This window comes from Leucoraja erinacea, chromosome 31 (genome assembly GCF_028641065.1).
Source record: "Leucoraja erinacea ecotype New England chromosome 31, Leri_hhj_1, whole genome shotgun sequence".
Classification (NCBI taxonomy): domain Eukaryota; kingdom Metazoa; phylum Chordata; class Chondrichthyes; order Rajiformes; family Rajidae; genus Leucoraja; species Leucoraja erinaceus.
The window spans coordinates 21,295,387-21,321,055 of record NC_073407.1 but is presented as its reverse complement, the minus strand read 5'-3'; the positions used below and the strand labels follow the sequence as shown (position 1 = coordinate 21,321,055).

The window sequence follows — 25,669 nt, the reverse complement described above, 5'->3', positions numbered from 1 at the left end:
GAGCGCTGCTGCTGCTGCTGCTGCTGCTGCTGCTGCTGCTGCCGATGCCGCTGCTGAGTCGGAGGCTGCTGCTGCGGGTCTGCGGACAGCGGCGCCGGGAGCCCGCGGATCCCTGGAGAGAGACCGCTTTTCGGGGCTCCTGCAACGGCGAATTCTCCCGCCCGTGTTGCGGGGTTGAAGAGCTCCTGGAGCGGGGCCTCACTACACCGCCCCGCGCGGCTGGAATGGCCGCGGGACTTTGCGAGCGCACGCCGGGGGCTCCAACACCAAGACCCGGTGTGCGACCTCGCACCACCCGGCGTGGCTTCAATGGCCGCGGGACAATCGCCATCGCCAGCCGGGGGCTTTGACTTTGACTCTGACATCGGGGGGGGGGAGAGTGCAGTGGAGAGATAAGTTTTTTTTGGCCTTCCATCACAGCTATGTGATGGATGTTTATGTAAAATGTAATTATGTTGTGTCTGGGTCTATTTGTGTGTAATGTATGGCTGCAGAAACGGCATTTCGTTTGGACCTCTAGGGGTCCAAATGACAATTAAATTGACTCTTGACTCTTGACTCTTGATCATCAATGACCTACACACTACCCTGGCCATGCTCTCATCTTGTAGCTACCATCGGGAAGAAGGCACAGGAGCCTGGGAACCATTACATCCACGTTAAAAAACAGCTTCTTCCCATCAAACACCCCCCCTGCATAACCATAACCACTACCCCACCACAGCTCAAACTATTGTGGATTTTTGCATTAAGATTGCACTACATACTTTGGCTTGCATTATTTTACCCAGAACAACTGATAAGCTATCAGATATTTATCTGTTGTGTTGTTGCATTTAATGGCCCTGTATAGCTGCAGAGAGTAAGCATTTCAGCGTTCCAGTCCCAGTGCATAAGACAGTTGAACACTCTTGACTCTCGATCATATGAACAATGTATAAAATACAATCAAACTAAGGAAGAGGAGCTCCCTCTGGTGTCTCCTTGTTCTGATGAAAGGGCAGCCACAGAGACCAATCAGGAAGACCCAGATACATGATCTGATCTAACGTAGTGAGTTGATTGCCAATTGACCCGACTGCCTCGGGTTATCTCTCCATTTTAATTACTCTTCATCGATTCCTGTAAAAGGTTATAGTTGTGCGTGATTGAAAGAGGGAGAGGTGTGAATGAATTTCCTGCGATGTCTTGCGGTCAGACAGCTTGCTGACCCACACAGTGCTCGCACATCAGAATTCCTTCACTAAACTCCTCTCTTTCCTCCCTTACATTGCTCCGTACTTCCTTGACCAAGCCTTTGGTCATAATCCTAATTTCTCGACACGTGGCTTGACGTCAAATGTTGATAAGTTTACGCTTTTCTGAAGCAGCTTTGGATGTTTTCAGTTCATTATTCGAGTTTTCTCATGGTGATATCAGACTGCCTGGGGAAATATGCCTTCTAGAGAGGAGAAACAAGGAACTGCAGATGCTGGTTCACAACAAAAAGGCACTAAGTGCTGGAGTAACTCAACAGGTCAAGCAGCATCCCTGAAAAACATGGATAGCTCTTCAGACTTTAATTATGAATGAACTATTGGGATAAAGTCTATTCCTTACAACACATGTGGAGGTGGGCAGCGCGGTGATGCAGCGGTAGAAACGTTGCCGTGCAGCACCAGAGGCCCGGGTTCAATCCTGACTACGGGTGCTCTCGGTACAGAATTTGTACGCTTTCCCTGTGACCGTGTGGGTTTTCTCTGGGTGCTCTGGTTTCCTCTCGCACTACAAAGACGGACAGGTTCGTGGGTTATTTGGCTTTGGTAAAATTGTCAATTTTGTCCCTAGTGTGTGTAGGATAGTGTTTGTGAGTGGGGATCTCTGGTTGGCGCGGACTCAGTGGGCCGAAGGGCCTGTTTCCGCGTTGTATCTCTAAAACTAAAACTAAAGTATTGGATTCTACTAGTTAGTTCAACAACAGTTAAATCTCTGCACCTTCCCTACCCCAAGATAAACACTGAGTGTTTAAATACCAGGAACATGATTCAAACAAAACTAATTACTTGAACTCTGAATTTAGCTAAAAATGCTGGAGAAATTCAGCGGGTGAGGCAGCATCTATGGAGCGAAGGAAATAGGCGACGTTTCGGGTCGAGACCCGAAACGTCGCCTATTTCCTTCGCTCCATAGATGCTGCCTCGCCCGCTGAGTTTTTCCAGCATTTTTGTCTACCTTCGATTTTCCAGCATCTGCAGTTCCTTCCTAAACATTTGAACTCTGAACCTCACCGCACACTCACCTTGGCCACAGCTAACAGAACAGGGGCCCTTTATAGGAACCCAGAGATAACTGTCACTCTGTGTCGGCATTCTTGCCAAGGCTGTGACGTTCATGACTTTTCCAATCTCCTTCCTCACTTGATTGGACACCTGAAATAGAAAACATTTTTTTTTTTAAACTCCATTGCTAGAGACATCCACACAATGACACAGTGCAGGAGATGATTCCGCCCATCATTCTTATGCCAGCTCTTTAAAACTGCTTTGCAATTAGCCCTGTGTCTTTTTTTTTTTTTTTTTTTATTTTATTTTTATTAGCAGTACAGTAAATCACATTAATACATCGCATATATCTTATAACATTATGTTGTAACCACTTCATTTTTTGAGCTTTAAAAAAAATAGAAATAAAAGAAGTAAGGAAAGTAAGCAAGAATCGTGAAGGTGCAGGAAAGTGTTGGGAGAAGAGATCCCCTTAGGGAAGGAATTAGAGAAGGAAGCAAAGAAAAGAAATAAGACCCTAGAAAGAAAAGAAAAAAAAAGGAAGAAAGGAAAATCAATCGCTCTATTGTAACACAAAACTCCGCAAAAAAGGATATACCAACCGTGTTTTTATTAAAAATTTATTATATACCCCCCATTACCAGGTCCTGGTAACCTTTATATTTTAACTTATTATTGCACCTTAGCTTGTAATAGTTCCATAAATGCAGACCACGTCTTTTGGAAGTGATCTGCTTTACCTGCTAGGAGGAGTCTCATCTCTTCCAAGTGTAATGCCCTGTGTCTTCTGCTCTTTCCCCATGCCTCTGTGTTACTTGATCCTTTATCAAATACCTTTTCAATAAATATTTTGAAATGCCAGCAGCTAGAGCAATCCAATTGAAAAATAAAACTCCGTAATATCTTCTAATTCCCTCTGACTATTTTCCCGTTTTAGTACAGCCTGGTTTCTCCTTCACATGCCAGTGATGAAAGTTTCACCTTAATTTTGAACACCAATACCTGTAAAACTTTCAATGAGAAACCCGGTCCTGGAGCTGTGAGGCTCTTAGCTTTAATAATCTGTAGTTAAAACTGTAAGCCCACTGGTGTCAGAGGTTGTGGGGAGAAGGCAGGAGAATGGGGTTAGGAGAGATAGATCAGCCATGATTGGCGGAGTAGACTTGATGGGCCGAATGGCTCCTATCACTTATGATCTTATGAAATCCTCAGGTTGAACAAACCTGTCCGGTCATCGTTAAGGTATTGGAAGCTCTGAAGGAAATACATGCTTGTACAAAATGGACACGTGGTTACGCAGGCATTCACTCACACAGGGAGTTGCTGGGCATTTACCTCAGACCAGGGTACTTGATCCAGCACGAAGGGGCAGATGCTGACAATGCACGGAGTGATGCCCAGGGGCTGGGTTTCTGCCGGACACTGTGTCCGGTTCACTTCCACGTCCGCGCCGTTGATGAACTGGACACAGGTAACTGACCGCCCAACAGTTCCAACTCCACACGACACAGAGCAGACACTCGTCTCCCAAACATTCCACCTGCAGTGACCAAGGAGCAAGAACACTGGCTAGCTCAGCAGCTCATTGAACAGGCTGCTTCCTCAAACCCTACGGCCAGAGTCTTGTTTGGCCCATCCTACACCGACAACTAGAGAACAAACCCTGCACCACTATCTACTTCAGTGAAGAAAGCGAATGGTATGTTAGCATTCATAGCAAAAGGATTTGAGTATAGGAGCAGGGAGGTTCTACTGCAGTTGTACAGGGTCTTGGTGAGACCACACCTGGAGTATTGCATACAGTTTTGGTCTCCTAATCTGAGGAAAGACATCCTTGCCATAGAAGGAGTACATGAGAAGGTTCACCAGACTGATTCCTGGGATGTCAGGACTTTTATATGAAGAAAGACTGGATAGACTTGGCTTGTACACGCTAGAATTTAGAAGATTGAGGGGGGATCTTATAGAAACTTACAAAATTCTTAAGGGATTGGACAGGCTAGATGCAGGAAGATTGTTCCCGATGTTGGGGAAGTCCAGAATAAGGGGTCACAGTTTAAGGATAAGGGGGAAATCGTTTAGGACCGAGATGAGAAAAACATTTTTCACACAGAGAGTGGTGAATCTCTGGAATTCTCTGCCACAGAAGGTAGTTGAGGCCAGTTCATTGGCTATATTTAAGAGGGAGTTAGATGTGGCCCTTGTGGCTAAAGGGATCAGGGGGTATGGAGAGAAGGCAGGGATGGGATACTTAGTTGGATGATCAGCCATGATCATAATGAATGGCGGTGCAGGCTCGAAGGGCCGAATGGCCTCTACTCCTGCACATATTTTCTATGTTTCATTGGAGACCCGCGGACTATCTTTGTTCGGGTCTTTTCTCTTACACCAAACGTTATTCCCTTTATCCTGTATCTGTACACTGTGAATGTCACGGTGTCTTTACTGTGCCTCCTCGCCACAGTTTACAGGTGTGAATCATGTACCTGACGGGGCAGCCGTGTTCGTTGCACCTTTCCATTGACTGGGGCCTGGGAGAGTCAGCACAGTCGGTGTCAGGGTTCCACTGCGTCTCCAGTGCCTCCTGCTTCAGGCAACGAACGTCCCTTTCCCGCTGTCCACCGCCACATGAGGCGTTGCACGCACCAAACTCGCCCACCTCCCACCTGTGGGTCCGGAATAAGAGTAGGGAGAGGTTCTGCGACTGCACAGCGTATCCCACTCATGACAAAGGGCCAACACGGGAACATCGATCTCGATGGTTCAGAAAGTTGAGGAAGGGCAGGAGAATTTCTTCATGCAACTGAGGCAATTCAGGGCTTTGAGATGAATGAGAAAGTCTGGACTTTTCCTAAGTGCAGGGAAGATTAAGATCAGTGTGTGTGTGGGACCTGCACCCCAGTGAGGGTCAGTGTGTGTGTGTGTGTGTGTGTGACCTGTACCCCAGTGAGGGGGGAGGGTCAGTGTGTGTGTGTGTGTGTGTGTGTGTGTGTGTGTGTGTGTGACCTGTACCCCAGTGAGGGGTGAGGGTCAGAGTGTGAGTGTGTGTGTGTGACCTGTACCCCAGTGAGTGGTGTGTGGGTCAGTGAGGGTCAGTGTGTGTGTGTGTGTGACCCCAGTGAGGATCAGTGTGTGTGTGTGTGTGTGGGTGTGTGTGTGTGTGTGTGTGTGTGTGTGTGTGTGTCCTGTAGCCCAGTCAGGGTCAGTGTGTGTGTGTGTGTGTGGGGCCCACATAACAGTGCCTGTAGATCGTAATGAGAATCTGCACATTCAAGTGAAGGGAGAGAAAATAGCAGTTTGTGGAGATTTCCCTGCCTTACCAAGGGAGACACGATGCGATGTTGCAAGTTTCCAACCTATCTGCTGGCCTCACTGACTGGGAGCAGTGCTGTAGTGCCACCTCTTGCTCAGAGCTCTGGTCTCTGCACACGTAATGGACTCTTGTAGATCCTGCAGCAGTGTACAACATACCATAATGTCCACAGTCACTCAGATCTTCAAATATTTGGTCACTTAGGAAGGTTGAACATTTGTACAGGCTTACGAGTGACATATAGTGACATTGCTGTATGTAAGGTTTAATCCTTGTAGAAACAAAGAACTGCAGATGCTGGTTAATACACAAAAGGATTTGTAGTTTTAGTTTCAGAGATATAGCATAGAATCGGGCCCTTTGGCCCACCGAGTCCATGCCGACTAGTGATCACCCTCACACTAGCTCTATCCTACACACTAGGGACGATTTACAGAAGCCAATTAACCTACAAACCTGCACGTCTGGAATGTGGGAGGAAACCAGATGATCCGGAGAAAATCCAAATGGTCACAGGGAGAACGTGCAAACTCCACACACTGAGCATTTGTGGAGAACATGGATCGATGACGTCTCGGGTTTTGAGCCAAAACTCCACCGATCCATTTTCTCCAGAGATTCTGCCTGAGCTGCTGATTTACTCCAGCACTTTGTGTCCTTTTGTAGTTGAATCCTTATATCGCTGAATAAGTAACAGCTCTGTACAATTGAGTAAAGTGTACTCTAATTAAACCTGACTATACCCGATAGATGGCTCCAAGACTACACTCAAGACACCACATCGCATGGAGGATAGAAGAACGTTTGAGGAAATAAAGAAAATGTTTGTGGTTGTTGCTGGAGTGGAAGAATTTGAGGTGTGGGGAATCTGGGCTTTCAGTCTGAAGAAGGGTCTCGTCTCTCTAGAGATGCTGCCTGTCCCTCTGAGTTACTCCAGCATTTTGTGTCTATATGCAGTTTAAACCAGCACCTGCAGTTCCTTCCTACACAATAATTATTGTCATCTCTGCTTAATATCTTTGCAATAATAAGCCCTTCAGTATGAATGTTAATGGCGTCCTGACCTGGCCCACATGTTGTTGAACATGCCCCTGTAACTGGGAGCCAGTCATAGTAATAACCTCGCTTGGGCACGTAGAGGCTGTAAGTGATGTTGGGATTCACAACATCTCCATATTGCTTCCCATATTTCCGGTACACCTGAGGAAACAAATTATGGGTCATTTTAAGGATATTTGGAGAGTCCAGATACAACTCTATAAATGGTACATTTAACAGAATAACATGAGATGTGGAAGCCCCTTGCAGCACTTCGAAGATGACAGCCCTTCCTAATGCCCACTAACATTACGGCCCTTCCTCAGCACTGCCCCTCTGTGGCCCTCCCTCAGTAATGCTACTGAGATTTGTTCAACAAGCTGTGGGCCAGATAAAAATTCCATTCGGCGAGGCCAGAAGCTTAATCAAGGTCGAGTCGCACCCCCGGCCACTCCCTCTTGTCCCCTCAGGCAAAAGGTACAGAAGTGTGAAAACACACACCTCCAGATTCAGGGACGGTTTCTTCTCAGCTGTTATCAGGCAACCGAATCATCCTACCACATCCAGAGAGCAGTGCTGAACTACTATCTACCTCTTTGGTGAACAGCAGACTATACTTGATCGAACTTTGCTACCTTTACCTTGCACTAAACGTTATTCCATTATCATGTATCTGTACACTGTAAATGGATCGATTGTAATCATGTATTGTCGTTCCGCTGACTGGATAGCACGAAACAAAAGCTTTCCACTGTACCTCGGTACACGTGACGATAAACTAAACTAAAAGCTCTTTGTATGGGCTGTTGCTGCAATTTGCAATGTGGTAGACTGTTGATCTTTGGGTTTAGAATTTGCTTCTCCTGATTCTCACACAGTTACTCTCCTCATATGCATTAACATATTGATGTGCACAGCTCATTAATTTTACAGCAGGTTTAATCAATAATGTATACTCTCGCCACTGGTTTTCACGAAGCATTGCTGCCTATTCTGATGTAGCATCTGCTCACCTAATTACAAAACTAGCCATCTTTATCACAGTTAATAGAAACAACAGGCTTGCATCGTAACTTTATCGTTGATTAAACCTTCCTTGGACAGGCTCACCACCAGGCCTTCAATTATAATTTAAAAACTGTCTACAATAAATAATTAGGGAGGCTTTGTTCGACACCACACCTTCTACAAAATATATGGACAGCCCCGATCCTAATTTGAACTATGAAAATAAATGATGACACAAGGAAGACAAAATGGCGTTGGTGCCTTACACCGCCAGAGACCCGGCTTCGATCCCGACTATGGGTCCTGTCTGTACGAAGTTTGTACGTTCTCCCTGTTACCTGCGTGGGTTTTCTCAGGGAGCTCCAGTTTCTTCCCACACTCCAAAGGCGTACAGTTCTGCAGTTCTGTGCCTTCATCCCACTTGCTGAATTACTACAGCACTTTGTGCTTTGATCAAGATTCCAACATCTGCAGTTCCTTCGAAGATGGTACGCTAATTGGCTTTGGTAAAATTGTAAATTGCTCCTAGTGTGTGTAGGATGGTGTTAGTGCGCGGGCATCGCTGGTCGGCATGGGCCTGTTTCTGCACTGTATCTCTAAACTAAACCAAACAAGGAACCAGAGAAGGGTCTCGACACGAAACGTCACCCCATTCCTTCTCTCCACAAATGCTGCCTGTCCCGCTGAGTTACTCCAGCATTTTGTGTCTATCTTTGAAGGAACTGCAGTTGTTGGAATCTTGACCAAAGCACAAAGTGCTGGAGTAATTCAATGAGTGGGATGAAGGCACAGAACTGCAGAAGCTGTGTTGTGCATTTCCATATTCCCATTACAAATAAAGCATTGGGAGCCATTTCCGAATGAAGTTATTTTCTCCCCGCCTCACCTGTACTTCAATGGCTTCACGTGTGGGTCCATGGATGATGACCTCCTCAGAGGCCGGCAGGTTCTGCTGGGTCAGATACAACCTGTACACAACTCTATTGTCCTCCAGGTTGCTGGGATATGATGTGTTGAGCGAAAGCTTCTTGGCACCAGCAACAACATACTGCCCGTTAACCTTCACCCCTGCAATAAAAACCTCCATTTATATAACACTTGCCTTGCACTAAACGTTATTCCCTTATCATGTTTAAGAAAGAACTGCAGATGCTGGAGAAATCGAAGGTAGACAAAAATGCTGAAGAAACTCAGTGGGTGAGGCAGCATCTGTGAAGGGAAGGAATTTTATTCGCTTCATAGATGCTGCCTCACCCACTGAGTTTCTCCAGTATTCCCTTATCACGTGTCTGTACACTGTAAACGACTCGATTGTAATCATGTAGGGACTTTCCGCTGACTGGTTAGCACGCAACAAAAGCTTTTCACTGTACCTCGGTACACGTGACAATAAACTAAACTGAGTACTGAAACCCAACTCCATGGAAATGCAATTTTTGACACTGGATTATGTACTAAAACATTGGGCCTAAAATCTTGGTAAAAGAAACAACGGTTTCAAAAAGCATCTTAAAGAAAGAGCTGTGTAGAGGTTCGGGGAGACGGAGAGAGAGAGAATCCAGTTTTAAACTCAGTTGATAAAAGTGGGTTCTGGAGGAGAGGTTGAAGAGCAGGAGAAGGTCACGGAGATAGTGAAGATGGAAGCTTTGTCCACTCCTTTCCCACCTAGTCTGATCCAATAGGATTCCAATTCGCGTCTGAAGAAAGGTCCCGACCGGAAACGCCACCCATCCTTTTTCTCCAGAGCCACTGCCTGACCTGCTGAGTTCCCCCGGCACTTTGTGTGTATCTCCAATTCGCAAAAGCTACACTCCAAGCTTCCTATATCTCTTTTATATAAGTAGGTTTACCATTTCACCATCAAAACTTATATGGGAATGACATAACCACTGGGTTATTATGTTCCTCCTCTGTTCTCAATCACTGCCCAGGACAGATTACGGCCCTGGTCTCTGAATTTTAAAAAAAGAGGATAAAATGGTGGTCCGTTTTGAAAACATACTTAATAACAGGAAGTGGACAAGGCCACATTAGCAAAGCCAACATTAACTCCATACACCCACCTCTCTCTTCTTCTTGCGTATGGCGTGCACAGCCTAAAGTTGTAAGACAACTTGTTCTGTTAGATCTTCTGTTGATTGCATTCGATTGCATTCGTTGAAACAGGGTGGACCACGTGAAGGTTGCAATCTCCCACCCCCCACCCCTCTTTGAGTGAAAAGGTTGCATCTCAGCTTCGTAATAATTCTCGCCACCTCACCCTAAACCTATGTCATTGTGTTTTTGATAAAAGACTTTTGGTAAAAGACTATATGCATTCACTCGATCTATTCCCCTCATTATTTTATACTCCTCTCTAAGGTCACCCCTCAGCCTCCTGCGCTCCAAGGAATAAGGTCCTAGCCTGAATCCAACCTTTCCCTGTAGCTCAGCCCCTCAATTCCTGGCAACATCCTTGTAAACATTCCCAGTACACTTGCTAGCTCAATGACATCCATACTATCTCCAGGGTGACCACAGCTGAACGCAATACTCCACAACTGTGGTACACCAGCATGTTGCACAATTAAACATAATGCCCTAACTTCTATACTCAATATTTAGTTTAAGAAAGAACTGCAGAAGCTGGTAAAATCGAAGGTTGATACAAAATGCTGGAGAAACTCAGCTGGTGAGGCGGCATCTATGGAGAGAAGGAATAGGCGACGTTTCGTCGCCTATTCCTTCTCTCCATAGATGCTGCCTCACCAGCTGAGTTCCTCCAGCATTTTGTATCTACCGTCTATACCCAATGCCCTAACTGATAAAGGCCATTCAATAACCTTTCATCAATAACTTACCTAGATGAGAGAATACAGCCTGGGTGTTGGAAACGCGGACATTTGTGGAATGTGGTGGGATCGTCAGGAAAGTGACATACTCTGCAAATCAAAAGTAAATTAATTATCATCTGCGCACTGTTGCGAGCAGCGAGGCCCACGAACTGGAGAGCCAGCAAACCTTGCTTCAATTAGAAGAGCTCACGGGCGCTCAGTGAAGGTGGCATTTCTGTAACGTGCAAGAGGATTGAATCAGCTGAAGAGGGAGGGTGAGGTGGTGGCAGAGATGCGAGAGGGTGGATGGAGTTGTAGGGATGAGGGGCTGTGGAGGGGGGGGGGGTCGTCGTGGCTATCCCTCGAGCTCGAGGATGGTGGTCTATGTTCTGTTGTTTTTATGGACTCTCAGGCGGCTTAGATAGTTATAGATAGATAGATAGATAGATATGCCATTTATTGTCACTATACATGTACAGTGAAACTGAAAGCTGCTCGTACTCAGTGCATACATACAATTTAGCACAAAAAAACAAGAAACAGAAAAAACAAAAAACAGAAGGGAGATGGGGGTTGGAATGGGTGCACAAATTCTGCGGCGCTACATATATATATACATATATACAGATGGAAGTCCGTGTTGGGCGGTGTAGTCAGTGCATGTGTGAATTTGAATTTATAGTAGTTATAATTCTCGGAAAGCAACTATTCCTGAGTCTGTTTGTCCTGGATTTGATGCAGGACAACGTGCATGACTTGTGAGTCCAATCCTGGCTTTGCAGCTCACAGAACGAAGATGCCTGGGTGTGTGCGTGTGTGTGTGTGTTTAACGTGTACTTGATGTTGCATTCCAAGAAGCTCACGGTCCTTCACAAATCAATCCACTCATTCCAATTGCAAGGGAACCCAGACGATTGACGCTGGTAGATCTGTTGCCGCCTTCACAGCCGTTGTGTTCAAGATAGCTTCGTCCGCCTGGTCCGCTGTTGAGGTCTTGTAGGATGGAGGGTGGTGGGGTGGAGGGACGAGGGAGGGTGGAGGGATGAGAAAGGGTGGAGAGAGGGGTGGAGCGATAAGTGGGGAGGGTGGAGGAGGTGGAGGGATGAGGGAGAGTGGAGGGATGGAGAGGGGATGGAGGGATGAGGGAGGAACTACAAGGATGAGGGAGGGTGCAGAGGGGTGTAGAGGGGATGGGGGATGGAGGGATGGAGAGGGGAGGAACTACACGGATGGAGGGAGGGATGGAGAGGCGATGGAGGGATGAGGGAGGAACTACAAGGATGAGGGAGGGTGCGGAGGGGTGGAGGGATGTGAGGGGGTGGAGGATGAGGGAGGGTGTAGATGAGGGATGAGGGAGACTGGAGCGGGTGGAGTGACACTGGAGGTGCAATGCCTGGTGTGCAGAGAGACCAGACGTGGTGAGTGCACAGACTTCCTTCACCTGACCGACCTCAGTGAACAAGAGAAGTGCTGCACAGCGAGCAGAGAGTTTCTCAGTCAGCAACACCGTGCCTATGTTTTTCTTCCTGATTTATTAATGTGATCTTAAATTCTCTCTCGCTGCTGAACATGTGCCTGCAGATTAATAGTGCACGTCCCCGCATATCAGCCTGTGACTTAATCACCACACTGCCGTTACTTGGCAAAGGGAAATAAATCAGCCGTACACGAACTGAGCACAGACTCAAGGGGCTTGGTGACCTACATCTGCTGTCTTCCTGCTCATGCTTGCCATCAATTGATTCCTGTTGCAATCCCTGTCTGTATACTCTATGCCGTAAGGATTGGGTTGGATGAGGGAGGGGAGTGTTGGCCCCCATCACCTGATGGTCAGCTGCCCTCGAGGTTTGGTTCTCGCGAGATGCATGACAGCACGGTTTGGGAACAGCCCCATTCCAAGACCACAAACTAAGGACGGCACGGTGGCGCAGCGGTAGAGTTGCTGCCTCACAGCGCTTGCAGCGCTGGAGACCCAGATTCGATCTCAACTACTGGTGCTGTCTGTACGGAGTTTGCACGTTCTCCACGTGACCTGCGTGGGTTTTCTCTGAGATCTTCGCTTTCCTCCCACACTCCAAAGACGTACAGGTTTGTAGGTTAATTGGCTAGGTAAATGTAAAAATTGTCCCTAGTGTGTGTAGGATAGTGTTAATATGAGGGGATCGCTGGTCGGCGCAGACTCGGTGGGCCGAAGGGCCCGTTTCCGCACTGTATCTCTAAACTAAACTAAATTAAAAACCAGCATCCATCCCATTGACTCCATTTGCACCTCATGCTACCTCAGCAAGGCCAGCAGCATAATCAAGGACAAGTTGCACCTCGGCCATTCTACCTCTTCACCCGTCTCCCATCTGGCAAAAGGTGTAGAAGTGTGAAAACACACAACTCCAGATTCAGGGACAGTTTCTTCCCAGCTGTTATCAGGCAACCGAACCATCCTACCACAACTAGAGAACATTACTGCACTGCTATCGACTATCTTTGATTGAACTTTACTGACTTCATCTGGCGCTAAACGCTATTCATTTCATTCCCTTTATCATGTATGTATATCACTGTGGATGGCTTGATTGTAATCATGTACTGTCTTTCCACTGACTGGTTAGCACGCAACAAAAGCTTTGCACTGTACCTCGGTACACGTGACTATAAACTAAACTAAACTAAATTTAGGGCAGCACAGCGGTAGAGTTGCTGCCTTACAGCGCCAGACACACCGGTTCGATCCCGACTACGAGTGCTGTCTGTACGGAGTTTGTACATTCTCCCTGTGACCGCATGCTCCGGATTACTCCCACACTCCGAAGACGCACAGGTTTGTAGGTTAATTGGCTTTGGTAAAATTGTAAATTGTCCCTAGTGTGTGTGTGTGTCGGATAGTGTTAGTGTACTGATCATGGCCAGAACGGACTCGTTCGGCCGAAGGGCCTGTTTCCATGCTATATCTCTAAAGTCTAAACTAAAGTAAATTCATGTGGGCACAGCATAGACCAAGAGATGAATGCAAGGCCTTGGGCTCTGATGCGTATCTGTGGAGCTTCCAATCTAATGAGGAAACAACAGTATTCCGCAGCTTTAACCGGTGCTACAAAGCTTCCTCCCGAGTCCTAGTTACCCTGGACAGTGCCCTCCGTGTAGGAGCCAACCATCTTCTGGCATCTGGAGTTGTCACCACCACAAACCCTGCAGCTGTCCCACATCTGGCCAGAGTCCATCCTTCCATCGCAGCCGAACACCTACGAGCAAAACAAAACCAACAACACAGGAAAAAACTGCCCTCAATCAGCAAAATAACACTGAAGACAATTGGGTAAATGACACAGAGAGCGAGGGAGAGCGAGGGGGAGAGGGAGAGAGAGAGGGAGAGAGAGAGAGAGAGCAGAGAGAGAGAGAGAGGAGAGAGAGGGGGGAGAGAGAGAGAGAGAGAGAGAGAGAGAGAGAGAGAAGAGAGAGAGAGAGAGAGAGAGGGGGAGGGAGAGAGAGGAGAGAGAGAGTGAGGAGAGAGAGGAGAGCGAGGGAGAGGAGAGGAGAGGAGGGGAGAGAGGAGGAGGGAGGGAGAGAGGGGGAGCGAGGGAGAGGGAGGGAGAGAGAGGGGGGGGAGAGGAGAGAGAGGAGAGCGAGGGGGAGAGAGGGAGGGAGGAGAGAGGGAGAGGGAGAGGGGAGGGGGCGGAGAGGTAAAGCGAGAGAGGAGAGAGGGGAGGGAGTGAGGAGAGAGAGAGAGGGAGAGAGGGAGAGAGAGAGAGAGAGAGAGAGGGGAGAGAGAGAGCGAGAGAGAGGGAGAGAGAGGAGAGGGAGAGAGAGAGAGAGAGGGAGAGAGAGAGAGGGAGAGAGAGGAGAGAGAGAGAGGGGAGGGAGAGAGAGAGAGAGAGAGGAGCGAGAGAGGAGAGAGAGAGGGAGAGGAGAGAGAGAGAGAGAGGAGGGAGAGAGAGCGAGGGAGAGAGAGGGGAGGGATGCGAGGGAGAGGAGGAGAGGGAGAGAGAGAGAGAGGGGGACAGAGAGAGAGAGAGAGAGAGAGAGAGAGAGAGAGAGAGAGAGAGAGAGAGAGAGAGAGAGAGAGAGAGAGAGAGAGAGAGAGAGAGAGGGGGGAGGGGGAGGAAGAGAGAGAGAGGAGAGGAGAGGAAGAGAGAGGAGAGAGGCGAGAGAGAGCGAGGGAGAGAGAGAGGAGGAGAGAGGAGAGAGGAGAGAGAGAGAGAGAGGGGAGCGAGGGGAGAGCGAGGGGAGAGCGAGAGGGAGGAGAGCGAGGGAGAGAGGAGCGAGGGAGGAGCGAGGGAGAGCGAGGGAGAGAGCGAGGGAGGGAGAGCGAGGGAGAGTGAGGAGGAGGGAGCGAGGGAGAGCGAGGGAGCGACACGTGGTCATAGGTGGTCACTGGTGAGTCTCCTTCGTGGTCGAGAGGGGTTCCCGCATAGTGGTTAATACTTGCAGCCTCAGTTTGGTCGAGGAATATGTTTCAACAGACTGAAAAACTTTCTGCCAGTAAAAACTGGTCGGCATGGAAAAAAATCGATATTAATTTACTCGTAGGTTTAGTCGAAGTAGGTCATAGTAGGTCGGCATGTTATCGTAGGTAATCGAAGGTAATCAAAGGTAATCGGAGGTAATTGAAGGTAGTCAAATCCAATTTTCCTGAGATCATCGGCGATTAAATCGAAGCTGGTCGGAGCTAATCGTCTACATATTCGTAGGTGTTCTACTTAGTCGAAGGATGCCAAATTTTTGGTGATACAACAGGACCATGACACTCTCCTAAACTCGCGAATGAACTGGCCATAGTGGGTCAGGCCCTTGAGGGAGAGGGGGGTGAATTACAGTGGGTGGGTGAGGGAGGGCTGAGGGAAGGTGGGGGAGGTGAGAGACGGGGGGAGGGGGGGGGCTGAGGGGATGTGCAGGGTGAGGCAGTGGGGTGACAGGACCGGGTGGGTCAGGGCAGCGAGAGTCTGTGAGGATGAGGGAGAGCGAGCGGAGTTGGGTGTCCGTGGAAGGAGGGGGGTTAGGAACATCTGGAATACCGAGAGGGGGAGGCAGCGAAGAGTGGAAGCACTGGGATTGAGGGGAAGGTGGAGGGAGGGGTTGAGTCTACAGTGAATGAGGACAGGCGGTGGTAGTTACACACAGAGTGAGGGGCAGTGGACATGAGCATCCATCATCGGGAGCCTGGTGACAGTAGATGGGAGAAGAGGGGTGCGTGATCATTACCCTGCAATGTCCTTTCACACACAGATTGTGCAGCGATGTTGTCTCCAAATTACTCGACTCACATCTGGTTCCATCCACAAAACTGTCCCCCCGACTCAACATGAAGCTCATCCCATCCACACGACACATGTACTTGCACAGCACACTCCCTGGCAATGGGCAAAGGCACAGCATTACTGCAGGGCACTCACACCACACACTGGCACCAATCCCAGGGGTGATCGGGTTAACACATGATGGCACTGGGCCTTTACTCGCTGGAGTTTAGAAGCATGGGGGGGTGTGGAGGGGATGTTTCCACTTGTGGGAGAGTCTAGGACCAGAGGTCACAGCCTCAGAATAAAATAATTTACCATTAGGAAGGAGATGAGGAGGAATTTCTTTAGTCAGAGGGTGGTGACTTTGTGGAATTCATCGCCACAGAAGGTTGTGGAGGCCAAGTCAATGGATGTTTTTAAGGCGGAGATTGATAAGTTCTTGATTAGTCAGGGTATCAAAGGTCATGGGGAGAAGGCAGGAGAATGGGGCTGAGAGGGAAAGTTTGATTGAATGACGGAGTGGATGTGATGGGCGGGGGAGAGGGAAGGAGAGAGAGGAGAGGGAGGAGAGAGAGGAGAGAGGGGAGAGAGAGAGGGAGAGAGGGGGAGAGAGAGGGGGAGAGGGGGAGAGGAGGGAGAGAGAGGGAGAGAGGGGGAGGAGAGAGGGAGAGAGGGAGGAGAGAGGGAGAGAGGGAGGGAGAGAGAGAGAGAGAGAGAGAGGAGAGAGAGAGAGAGAGAGAGAGAGAGAGAGAGAGAGAGAGAGAGAGAGAGAGGAAGAGAGAGAGAGAGGGAGGAGGCGAGGAGAGAGAGAGAGAGAGGAGAGAGAGAGAGAGAGAGAGAGGAGGAGAGAGGGGAGAGAGGGAGGGAGGGAAAGGAAGGGAGAGGGAGAGAGAGGGGGAGAGTAGGAGAGAGGGAAAGGGAAAGGAAGAGAGAGGTAGAGGGAGAGAGAGGGAGAGCAGGAGAGAGGGAGGGAAAGGGAAAGAAAGAGAGAGAGGGATTGAGAGGGAGATGGAAGGAGAGGGAAGGAGAGAGGTAGAGAGAGGAAGAAGGGAGAGAGAAAGAGAGAGAGAGAAAGAGGGAGATAGAAAGAGGGAGAAAGAGAGAGGGAGAGAAAGAGAGAGGGAGAGAGAGATCCTTTCCACTGGTCACTTTAATGTCATGTTTCATGTGTCTTGTGTTTTATGACTGTTGACAGATCCATTTCCCTCCTGGGATAAATAAAGCTCTCTCATCTGGTATCAATGTATTGACAGCAGCGTGAGGGATGTGTGTGTGTGTGGCTGGGTACATTTCTACTCATTGAGGAAGGGTTAGAGTGAGTGTGAAAGGGCGGGGGAGTGGGGATACTCAGAGAGACTGAGTCACGGGATTACTGTATAGGATTAAAGGCAATTTATACCAGCAAAAGAGATGAAGAGAAAGTCCGTTTAATTACAGCAAATTATTTGGTGCCTAAATGTTGGCGGAAGTAGATTAAAAAATATAATTTGAAAGGAAAAAAACTGAGTAATAACTTTGAGGAGAAAACCGAGGGAAGGTGAGGAAAGGGCAGGATTGTGGATATTCATGCTGAGTTACTCCAGGATTTTATGTCTCTCTTCGGTTTAAAGCAGCGGCTGCAGTTCCTTCCTACACAATGGTTACCTGTGTCCTGTGCAGTCACAGATTACATAAACATAAACATAAAACATAAACATAAACAAATAGGTGCAGGAGTAGGCCATTCGGCCCTACGAGTCTGCACCGCCATTCAATATGATCATGGCTGATCATCCAACTCAGTATCCTGTACCTGCCTTCTCTCCATACCCCCTGATCCCTTTAGCCACAAGGGCCACATCTAACTCCCTCTTAAATATAGCCAACGAACTGTGGCCTCAACTACCTACAACACCGCAGCGAGACTCCTGACGGGCACCCGATAAAGGGACCACATCACCCCGATCCTGGCCTCTCTCCACTGGCTCCCGTATACATTTCAAGACATTTCATACAGGGAGATTGAATCCCCCCCTAACTATTTATCATGGAGCGAGGCTCTATGTTCAATAATATTTTACCTTTTGCGTAACCAACAGCAGGCAACCACTTGTAGTAAGCTGGGACCCTGGGTGTCAGTTCGAGAGGCTGAGAATTGGTCTCCGAACACTGTAGAGCCATGAAGTCAAGCTGGCTATCCTGGCAAAGCTGCACAAAGAGCAAAAAGATTTTTTTAAAACAGCAGGTGACAAAATCTAGGTAGAGACACCGCAGCCGTTGGCATTGCCGACGACATTGTGGCAAGGGGGGGGGGGGGGGGGGGGGGTACACAGTGGTGCAGCAGTAGAGTTACTGCCTTCTGCGCCAGAGACCCGGGGTTCAACCCTGACTACAGGTGCTGCCTGTATGGCGTTTATTTTCTCCCTGTGACTGCGTGGGTTTTCTCCGGGTGCTGCGGTTTCCCCACACATCCCAAAGACCGACATTCATTGGTTTTGGTAAATATTTAAATTTGGTAAATAGGTTCATTGGATTTGGTAAAAATTACAAAATTGTCCCTAATGAGTTGGATAGTGCTAATGCACGGGGTGATCGCTGGTTGGCGCAGACTCGATGGGCTGAAGGGCCTGTTTGTGCACTGTAACTCAAAACTAAACTAAAATAATGCAAACTAAACTTAACTAAGGGCTGTGGGGAAAGGTGCTACAAATTGCACTTCTGAGCTTTTGAAACAGTGTTCGTGAGAGTGCTGATACCAATGGTGGGATAATGGCACAAGGAATTTTCATGCAATATTCTTTCTGGGATCTCAATGCTTAACTATTTCCATTTGGATGGAATAAATTCTCTGCCTTTGCTTCTTCCCCTCAACACCTGCATTGTGCTCAGGATTGCAACCACTCGACACACAGAGAGTGATTTGTCTCAACTTTGTTATTCACCTGAAGGCTGTTATATGTTTCCACTAAATTTAAAACTTCCCCTCGCGAATCAAATAACATCAAAGTTCTGATGGAGTGTACATAAGCTAAATTCCGTACGCCTGCCATGCCATATGTTGATAGAGTGGAGTGGCTGGGCTTGTACACTCTGGGGTTTAGAAGGACGAGAGGGGATCTTATTGAAACATATAAGATTATTAAGGGTTTGGACATGCAGGAAACATGTTCCCGATGTTGGGGGAGTCCAGACCCAGGGGCCACAGTTTAGGAATAAAGGGTGGGCCATTTAGAACGGAGATGAGGAAAAACGTTTTCACCCAAAGAATTGTGAATCTGTGGAATTCTCTGCCTCAGAAGGCAGCGGAAGCCAATTCTCTGGATGCTTTCAAGAGAGAGTTGGATAGAGCTCTTAAAGATAGCGGAGTCAGGGGATATGGGGAGAAGGCAGGAACGGGGTAATGACTGGGGATGATCAGCCATGATCACAGTGAATGGCATTGCTGGCTCGAAGGGCCGAATGGCCTACTCCTGTACCTATTGTCTATTGTTATTGCCTCTTGTACCTCTCTCCAAATGCCTTCGTCCATTCTCGGCCTGTGTAAGTATAATGTGCCTGTGCAATACAGGGCTGCTTCCTGACTCTCAGCTCACTGCCGATGTACACTTCCCCTACATCGATTATTCCCAGTTCATCTGACTCAGTTCATCTCACCCTTACCTGTGCGTTACACATTTTTGCCTCCAGGTCTGTTCCCTCGCACTTACGGCCACCAAAACCAGGCCTAGAAAAATGCAAACACCGGGTGAATCCTCACATCTTTCAAGAGGGCAGAAGATCCCAGCCATAACTAAGGCGGAGTGGTACTGAGTCCCATGGATAGGGAGAACCCCATTCAGTGGCGGACTGGGTCTAGAAATATTGGTTGCCAGGAGACAAAGGGGGCCCACTTCATCAGGGGCCCACTTGACATAGGGGGCCCACTTCATATAGGGGGTCCACTTCATATAGGTGGGTCCACTTCATATAGGGGGTCCACTTCATATAGGGGGTCCACTTCATATAGGGGGCCCACTTCATATAGGGGGTCCACTTCATATAGGGGGTCCACTTCATATAGGGGGTCCACTTCATATAGGGGGTCCACTTCATATAATGGGCCCATTCATATAGGGGGTCCACTTCATATAGGGGGCCCACTTCATATAGGGGGTTCACTTCATATAGGGGGCCCACTTCATATAGGGGCCCACTTCATCAGGGGCCCACTTGATATAGGGGGCCCACTTCATCAGGGGCCCACTTGCCACCAGGCAAGCTCTCACCCTGGCCAGTCCGCCCCTGACCCCATTAGTGAGAGGGTGGTGAATCTGTGGAACTCACAGAAGGCTGTAAAGGCCAAGTCGGTGGATATTTTTAAGGCAGATATAGATAGATTCTTGATGAGTACAGGTGTCAGGGGTTATGAGGAGAAGGCAATGGAGTTTGGAAGGAGAGATAGATCAGACATGATTGAATGGCAGAGTACACAATGGCCATTTTTCGGCGAAAACTAACATCTGCAGTTCCTTCCTACATACTAGGATAGGATAACATAACTAGTTTGAACAGGTGACCAATGGCGACTCAGTGGGCCGAAAGGCCTGTTTCCTTGCTGTATCTCTAAAAAGGAAGAAACTGGGCGTTCAAATGGAGTTAAGATAGTGATCACTGATCAACCATGGTTGAAATGAGTGGAGGACAAGGTTGGCTCCTCAGTTCCCCTCCTACATTCAGATGTTCAAGAAGGAAGTGCAGATGCTGGAGAATCGAAGGTAGACAAAATTGCTGGAGTAACTCAGCGAGTCAGGCAGCATCTATGGACGACTATGGTTCAATGACACTTTATGTGTCACATGATGCGCCGAGCTACAGTGAATTTTATTTTTATATATGGTTCAGCACAAGTGCTACTACACATAAGCAATTAGATACATCTTAGATAAGCATCTCTGATACAGTACAAGTGTACAGTAGTCTCTTCTTCTTGTGTACGGCATGCACAGCTTAAAGTTGGAGGTCAACTTGTTCTATTTGATCTAATTGTTTATGCACGTCGGGTTGATTGCATTAATCGAACAGGGTGGACCACGTGGAGGTTGCAATCTCCCACCCCAGTGTACACTGAGACAGTAGACAGAGTTGCGAGACTTGGCACCATTTTCACGTGACATGTGTAGGAGGTAACTTTTCGGGTCGGGTCAATAAACTGACCCGAAATATCACCTGTCCTCTCCAGCAATTTTGTCCACCCTACATTCAGATGGTTTGCTCTTTGCGGTTGTCCACCCACCTTGGATTGTTGCAGTATCTGTGCCTCGACGTGACCCCACCCCCACAACTCCGTGAACAGCCGCTGAATGGGCTCCAACTTGACCACGCCCCATGGACGGCCCCGATCATTTTCAGGTCCCCGAGAGACATGCAACTCCTTCTTAAACACCACTGGAATGAAAGAACATCCGTTAGAACCATCCCTCACTTAGAAACATAGAAACATAGAAATTAGGTGCAGGAGTACGCCATTCGGCCCTTCGAGCCTGCACCGCCATTCAATATGATCATGGCTGATCATCCAACTCAGTATCCCGTACCTGCCTTCTCTCCATACCCCCTGATCCCCTTAGCCACAAGGGCCACATCTAACTCCCTCTTAAATATAGCCAATGAACTGGTCTCAACTACCCTCTGTGGCAGAGAGTTCCAGAGATTCACCACTCTCTGTGTGAAAAAAGTTCTTCTCATCTCGGTTTTAAAGGATTTTCCCCTTATCCTTAAGCTGTGACCCCTTGTCCAGGACTTCCCCAACATCGGGAACAATCTTCCTGCATCTAGCCTGTCCAACCCCTTAAGAATTTTGTAAGTTTCTATAAGATCCCCTCTCAATCTCCTAAATTCTAGAGGGTATAAACCAAGTCTATCCAGTGCGATTCAGCGCGGGGAAAGGATTTGTTTTTGACAAGAAGCTCGTCGAACTGGCCAAAGAAGTTGTGAAATGGAGACAGACACAAGAGACTGCAGATGCCGGACATTGGGGGCAACAAACAATCTCCTGGAGGAACTCGTCTGTGGGTAGAATATCGCCCGACCCGCTGAGTTCCTCCAGCAGACAGTCTGTGCCAAACATCCGTGCCTCAGCATGACTCCTGGCCCATAGACCAAGCCCTGCCGATGTTGGGGGAGTCCAGAACCAGGGGGGTCACAGTTTAAGAATAAGGTGGTAGGCCATTTAGGACTGAGATGAGGAAAAGCTTTTTTCACCCAGAGAGTCGTGAATATGCGGAATTTGCTGCCACAGGAGGCCGATTCCTTGGATGTATTCAAGAGAGAGTTAGATTATGTATGGCTCTTAGGGCTAACGGAATCAAGGGATACGGGGAGAAAGCAGGAACGGGATACTGATTCTGGATGTTCAAAAATCAAAGGTGGACAAAATTGCTGGAGAAACTCAGCGGGTGCGCATCTATGGAACGGAGGAAATAGGTATCTATGGAACGGAGGAAATAGGTAACGTCTCGGGCCGAAACCCTTTGGGTTTCGGTCCGAGACGTTGCCTATTTCCTTTGTTGCCTGTTTCCTTCGCTCCATAGATGCTGCCGCACCCGCTGAGTTTCTCCAGCAATTTTGTCCACCTACTGATCCTGGATGATCTGCCATGAACGTATCGAATGGCGGTGCTGGCTCGAAGGGGCCGAATGGCCTACCCCTGCACCTATTTTCGATGTTTCTAAACCATAAACGGCAGCATTGGTCCACAACTCCAGGCCACGTTCGTGAGGTGATCGAGGTTTCCACACACACACACACACTGCCGATACCTTGTTATGGCCGCACTCTGTCCCGTCGAGCAGGGGGATGAACAGGCGGGTGCACGTGCTGTGGTCTGATGGATCCGCGTGACATGACAGAACGTTGCACACATCCTGGACGGACACAAAGCGCCCAGAGCTCAGCAACAGACAGGGCAATGCAGAGAATGGCAACACACGTTAAACACAGTATACAGCAGCAAATGTACCAGTTGGACCCTCTCACAATGGAACTCCAGTGGGGAAGCCGCGGTCTCTGGTGGGGAAGTGCCGACTCTGGACTTTTTTTACCGTATCTGCACATCTGGACGCCTGCAGAGACGGCTGTGGAGGGTTGAGGTCCCGACCACGGGGGGGAAACGGAGGAGGACTGGCCAAATTCTGTGCCTTCCACCACAGTGATGAATGCTGTGGTGGATGTTTGTGTTAACATTTCTATCGTGTATTGTGTGTTCTTTATCATTGTACCGCTGCTGGCAAATTCATTTCACTTGCACTTTATGTGCAATGTGACGAATAAAACCGTACTGTACCGTAAAAAACTGGATTTATATTTAGTTTTAGACCGAAGACAGATGCAAAATGCTGGAGTAATGCCCCTGTGTCCCACTTAGGAAACCTGAACGGAAACCTCTGGAGACTTTGCGCCCCACCCAAGGTTTCCGCGCGGTTCCCGGAGGTTGCAGGTCGTTGCCGGTGGTTGCAGGTAGTGGAAGCAGGTAGGGAGACTGACAAAAACCTCCGAGAACCTCTGGAAACTGGACGGAAACCTTGGGCGGGGCACAAAATCTCCAGAGGTTTCCATTCAGGTTTCCTAAGTGGGACAGGGGCATAACTCAGCGGGTCAGACAGCATCTCTGGAGAAAAGGAGTAGGTGACATCACCTATACCTTCTCTCCAGAGATGCTGCCTGACCCGCTGAGTTTCTCCAGTATTTTGTGTCTATCTTCAGTGTAAATCAGCATCTGCGGTTCCTCCTTACACATTATATTTAGTTTTAGTTTTAGTTTAGTTTAGTTTAGAGATACAGCACGGAAACAAGCCCCTCGGGTCCTCACTGACCGCTGACACCTACAAACACTGGGGACAATTTACAATTTTACCAATGCCAATTAACCTACAAACCTGTACATCTTTGGAGAAGGAAACCAGAGCACCTGGAGAAAACCCACATGGTCACAGGGGGAATGTACAAACTCCGTGCAGACAGCACCCGTAGTCAGAATCGAACCCGGGTCTCTGGCGCTGTGAGGCAGCCACTCTACCGCTACACCACCGTGCCGCCCAGGTCATTCTAAGCGGTAGTTCCAAGGTGGGTTCACTATATTTGTCAAACTCAAGCCAGACCAAACCAGGTTCATGGCGTGGGGGTGGCAGTGGGGGTGGGGGTGGGGGGCGGGGGGGGGTGGGGGCGGGGGTGGGGGTGGGGTGGGGGTGGGGGGTGACCAGGGGCAGAGTGGGCGGTGGTCAGTGCAAGTCTTTGAAGTTATCAATGAGATGTGGGCTTCACTGGCAAGAATAACTCATAATGTCCACCCATTATTAGTTTAGTTTAGAGATACAGCATGGGACCGGGCCCTTCGTCCCTCCGAGCCCACGGCAATCATCGATCACCTATCCTCACTAGTTCTATATTACTGCACTTTCTCAACCACTCCCAACACACTAACGGAAATGTTATAGAGGGACAATCAACAGGTCAGGCAGAATCTCTGGAGAATATGGATAGGTGACGTCTTGCGCCTAGACCCTACATTAGACTCAACATGAATAGTTGACTTCTGAAGAAGGGTCTCGACCCGAAACGTGACCTCCCCATGTTCTCTAGAGATGCTGCGTTACTCCGGCACTTTGTGTCCTCTTGATTATCAAAAGATAATTGGACATCAATGAGAGGGGAAGGATCTACATGACCAAGGGGGGGGAAGTATTGAGTGAGTGGGATTATCTGGATTGTTCTTACAGAGGTGTGGTGGTCTCCCTCTGTTTTTCATAAGTTCCAGGAGCAGAATTAGGCCATTCGGCCCATCAAGTCTACTCCGCCATTCAACCATGGCTGAACTATTTTCCCCTCTCAACCCCATTCTCCTGCCCTCTCCCCATAATCCCTGACACCCGTACTAGTTAAGAAAATGTCAATCTCCGCCCGAAAAATATCCATTGGCTTGGCCTCCACTGCCTTCTGTGGCAATGAGTTCCACAGATTCACCACCGCCTGACTAAATAGATTTCTCCTCGTCTCCTTCCTGCAGGTGAATCAAGGTTTAACCTCTGGCCAGTCGATGTCAGGCGAAACCTACGATGTCGTGTTGGCTGAAGCTGCAAGAGGTGGCCTTGCCTCCAAAGGCTATCTTGCACTGGTCGTCCATGCCATAGTACAGGCCAGGCTTCTGGCTGGAGAGGTCAGATTCCGTGGCTGGGAAGTCATCCAAACATGTCCCTCGTCTTGCTCTGGCAAAACAAACAATTATATTCAACTGGGAGTTCATTTAGCTATCAGTAGAATTGGAAGGGTAGATTCATAGAAATATAGAAAATAGGTGTAGGAGTAGGCCATTCAGCCCTTTGAGCCAGCACCACCATTCAATATGATCATGGCTGATCATCCAAAATCAGTACCCCGTTCCTGCCTTCTCCCCATATCCCTTGATTCTCTTAAGTCCTTGGAGCTAAATCTAACTCTCTCTTGGAAAAAAAAAATCAGTGAATTGGCCTCCACTGCCTTCTATGGCAGAGAATTCCACAGATTCACAATTTCACAACTGTCTGGGTGAAAAAGATTCCTTTTCTATATCGCCTATCATATCCTCAGGATGTTCCGAAACACTTTATAGCCATTTTGCGCTGATGAGGTCGTTGTTTAGATATAGGGCATACAGCCACTAATTCATGGTTGGCACGGTGGCGCAGTCAGTAGAGGCGCTGGCTCACTGCGCTAGACACCCGGGTTCAATCCTGACCTTGGGTGCTCTCCATGTGGAGTTTTCACGGCCTGTACCCACATGGCCTGTCTCTAGGTGCTCCGATTTCTGCCCTCATGGGAGGGTTTGTAGGTTAATTGGCCTCTGTAAAGTAGCTCCGAGTGGGAAGAGAGTGGATGAGAAAGTGAGATAACACAAAACTAGTGTAAATGGTCGGCTTGGACTCGGTGGGCCGAAGGATTTGTTTCCATGCTGTATCTCTAAGCACAGAAAGCTCGTACAAATACCAATGTAATTAAGAAGGAATCGTTGTTTTC

At 48.4% G+C, this 25,669-nt stretch overlaps 1 protein-coding gene across 1 annotated transcript in view; it reads right to left on the bottom strand.

Annotated features, from left to right (window-relative positions):
- Positions 1-25,669, bottom strand: part of adamts13 (ADAM metallopeptidase with thrombospondin type 1 motif, 13) — a 55,458-nt gene that overhangs the window by 13,962 nt on the left and 15,827 nt on the right. Inside the window, exons 8-21 of the mRNA XM_055660285.1 lie at positions 24,732-24,882; positions 22,441-22,545; positions 20,916-21,067; positions 19,304-19,367; positions 17,725-17,851; positions 15,627-15,775; positions 13,549-13,669; positions 10,461-10,541; positions 8,507-8,688; positions 6,639-6,774; positions 5,582-5,711; positions 4,748-4,927; positions 3,597-3,801; positions 2,279-2,408 (exon numbers count right to left, since the gene is read on the bottom strand). Coding sequence (XP_055516260.1) covers positions 2,279-2,408; positions 3,597-3,801; positions 4,748-4,927; positions 5,582-5,711; positions 6,639-6,774; positions 8,507-8,688; positions 10,461-10,541; positions 13,549-13,669; positions 15,627-15,775; positions 17,725-17,851; positions 19,304-19,367; positions 20,916-21,067; positions 22,441-22,545; positions 24,732-24,882 — 1,913 coding nt within the window. The remainder of the gene's footprint in view (positions 1-2,278; positions 2,409-3,596; positions 3,802-4,747; positions 4,928-5,581; positions 5,712-6,638; positions 6,775-8,506; positions 8,689-10,460; positions 10,542-13,548; positions 13,670-15,626; positions 15,776-17,724; positions 17,852-19,303; positions 19,368-20,915; positions 21,068-22,440; positions 22,546-24,731; positions 24,883-25,669) is intronic.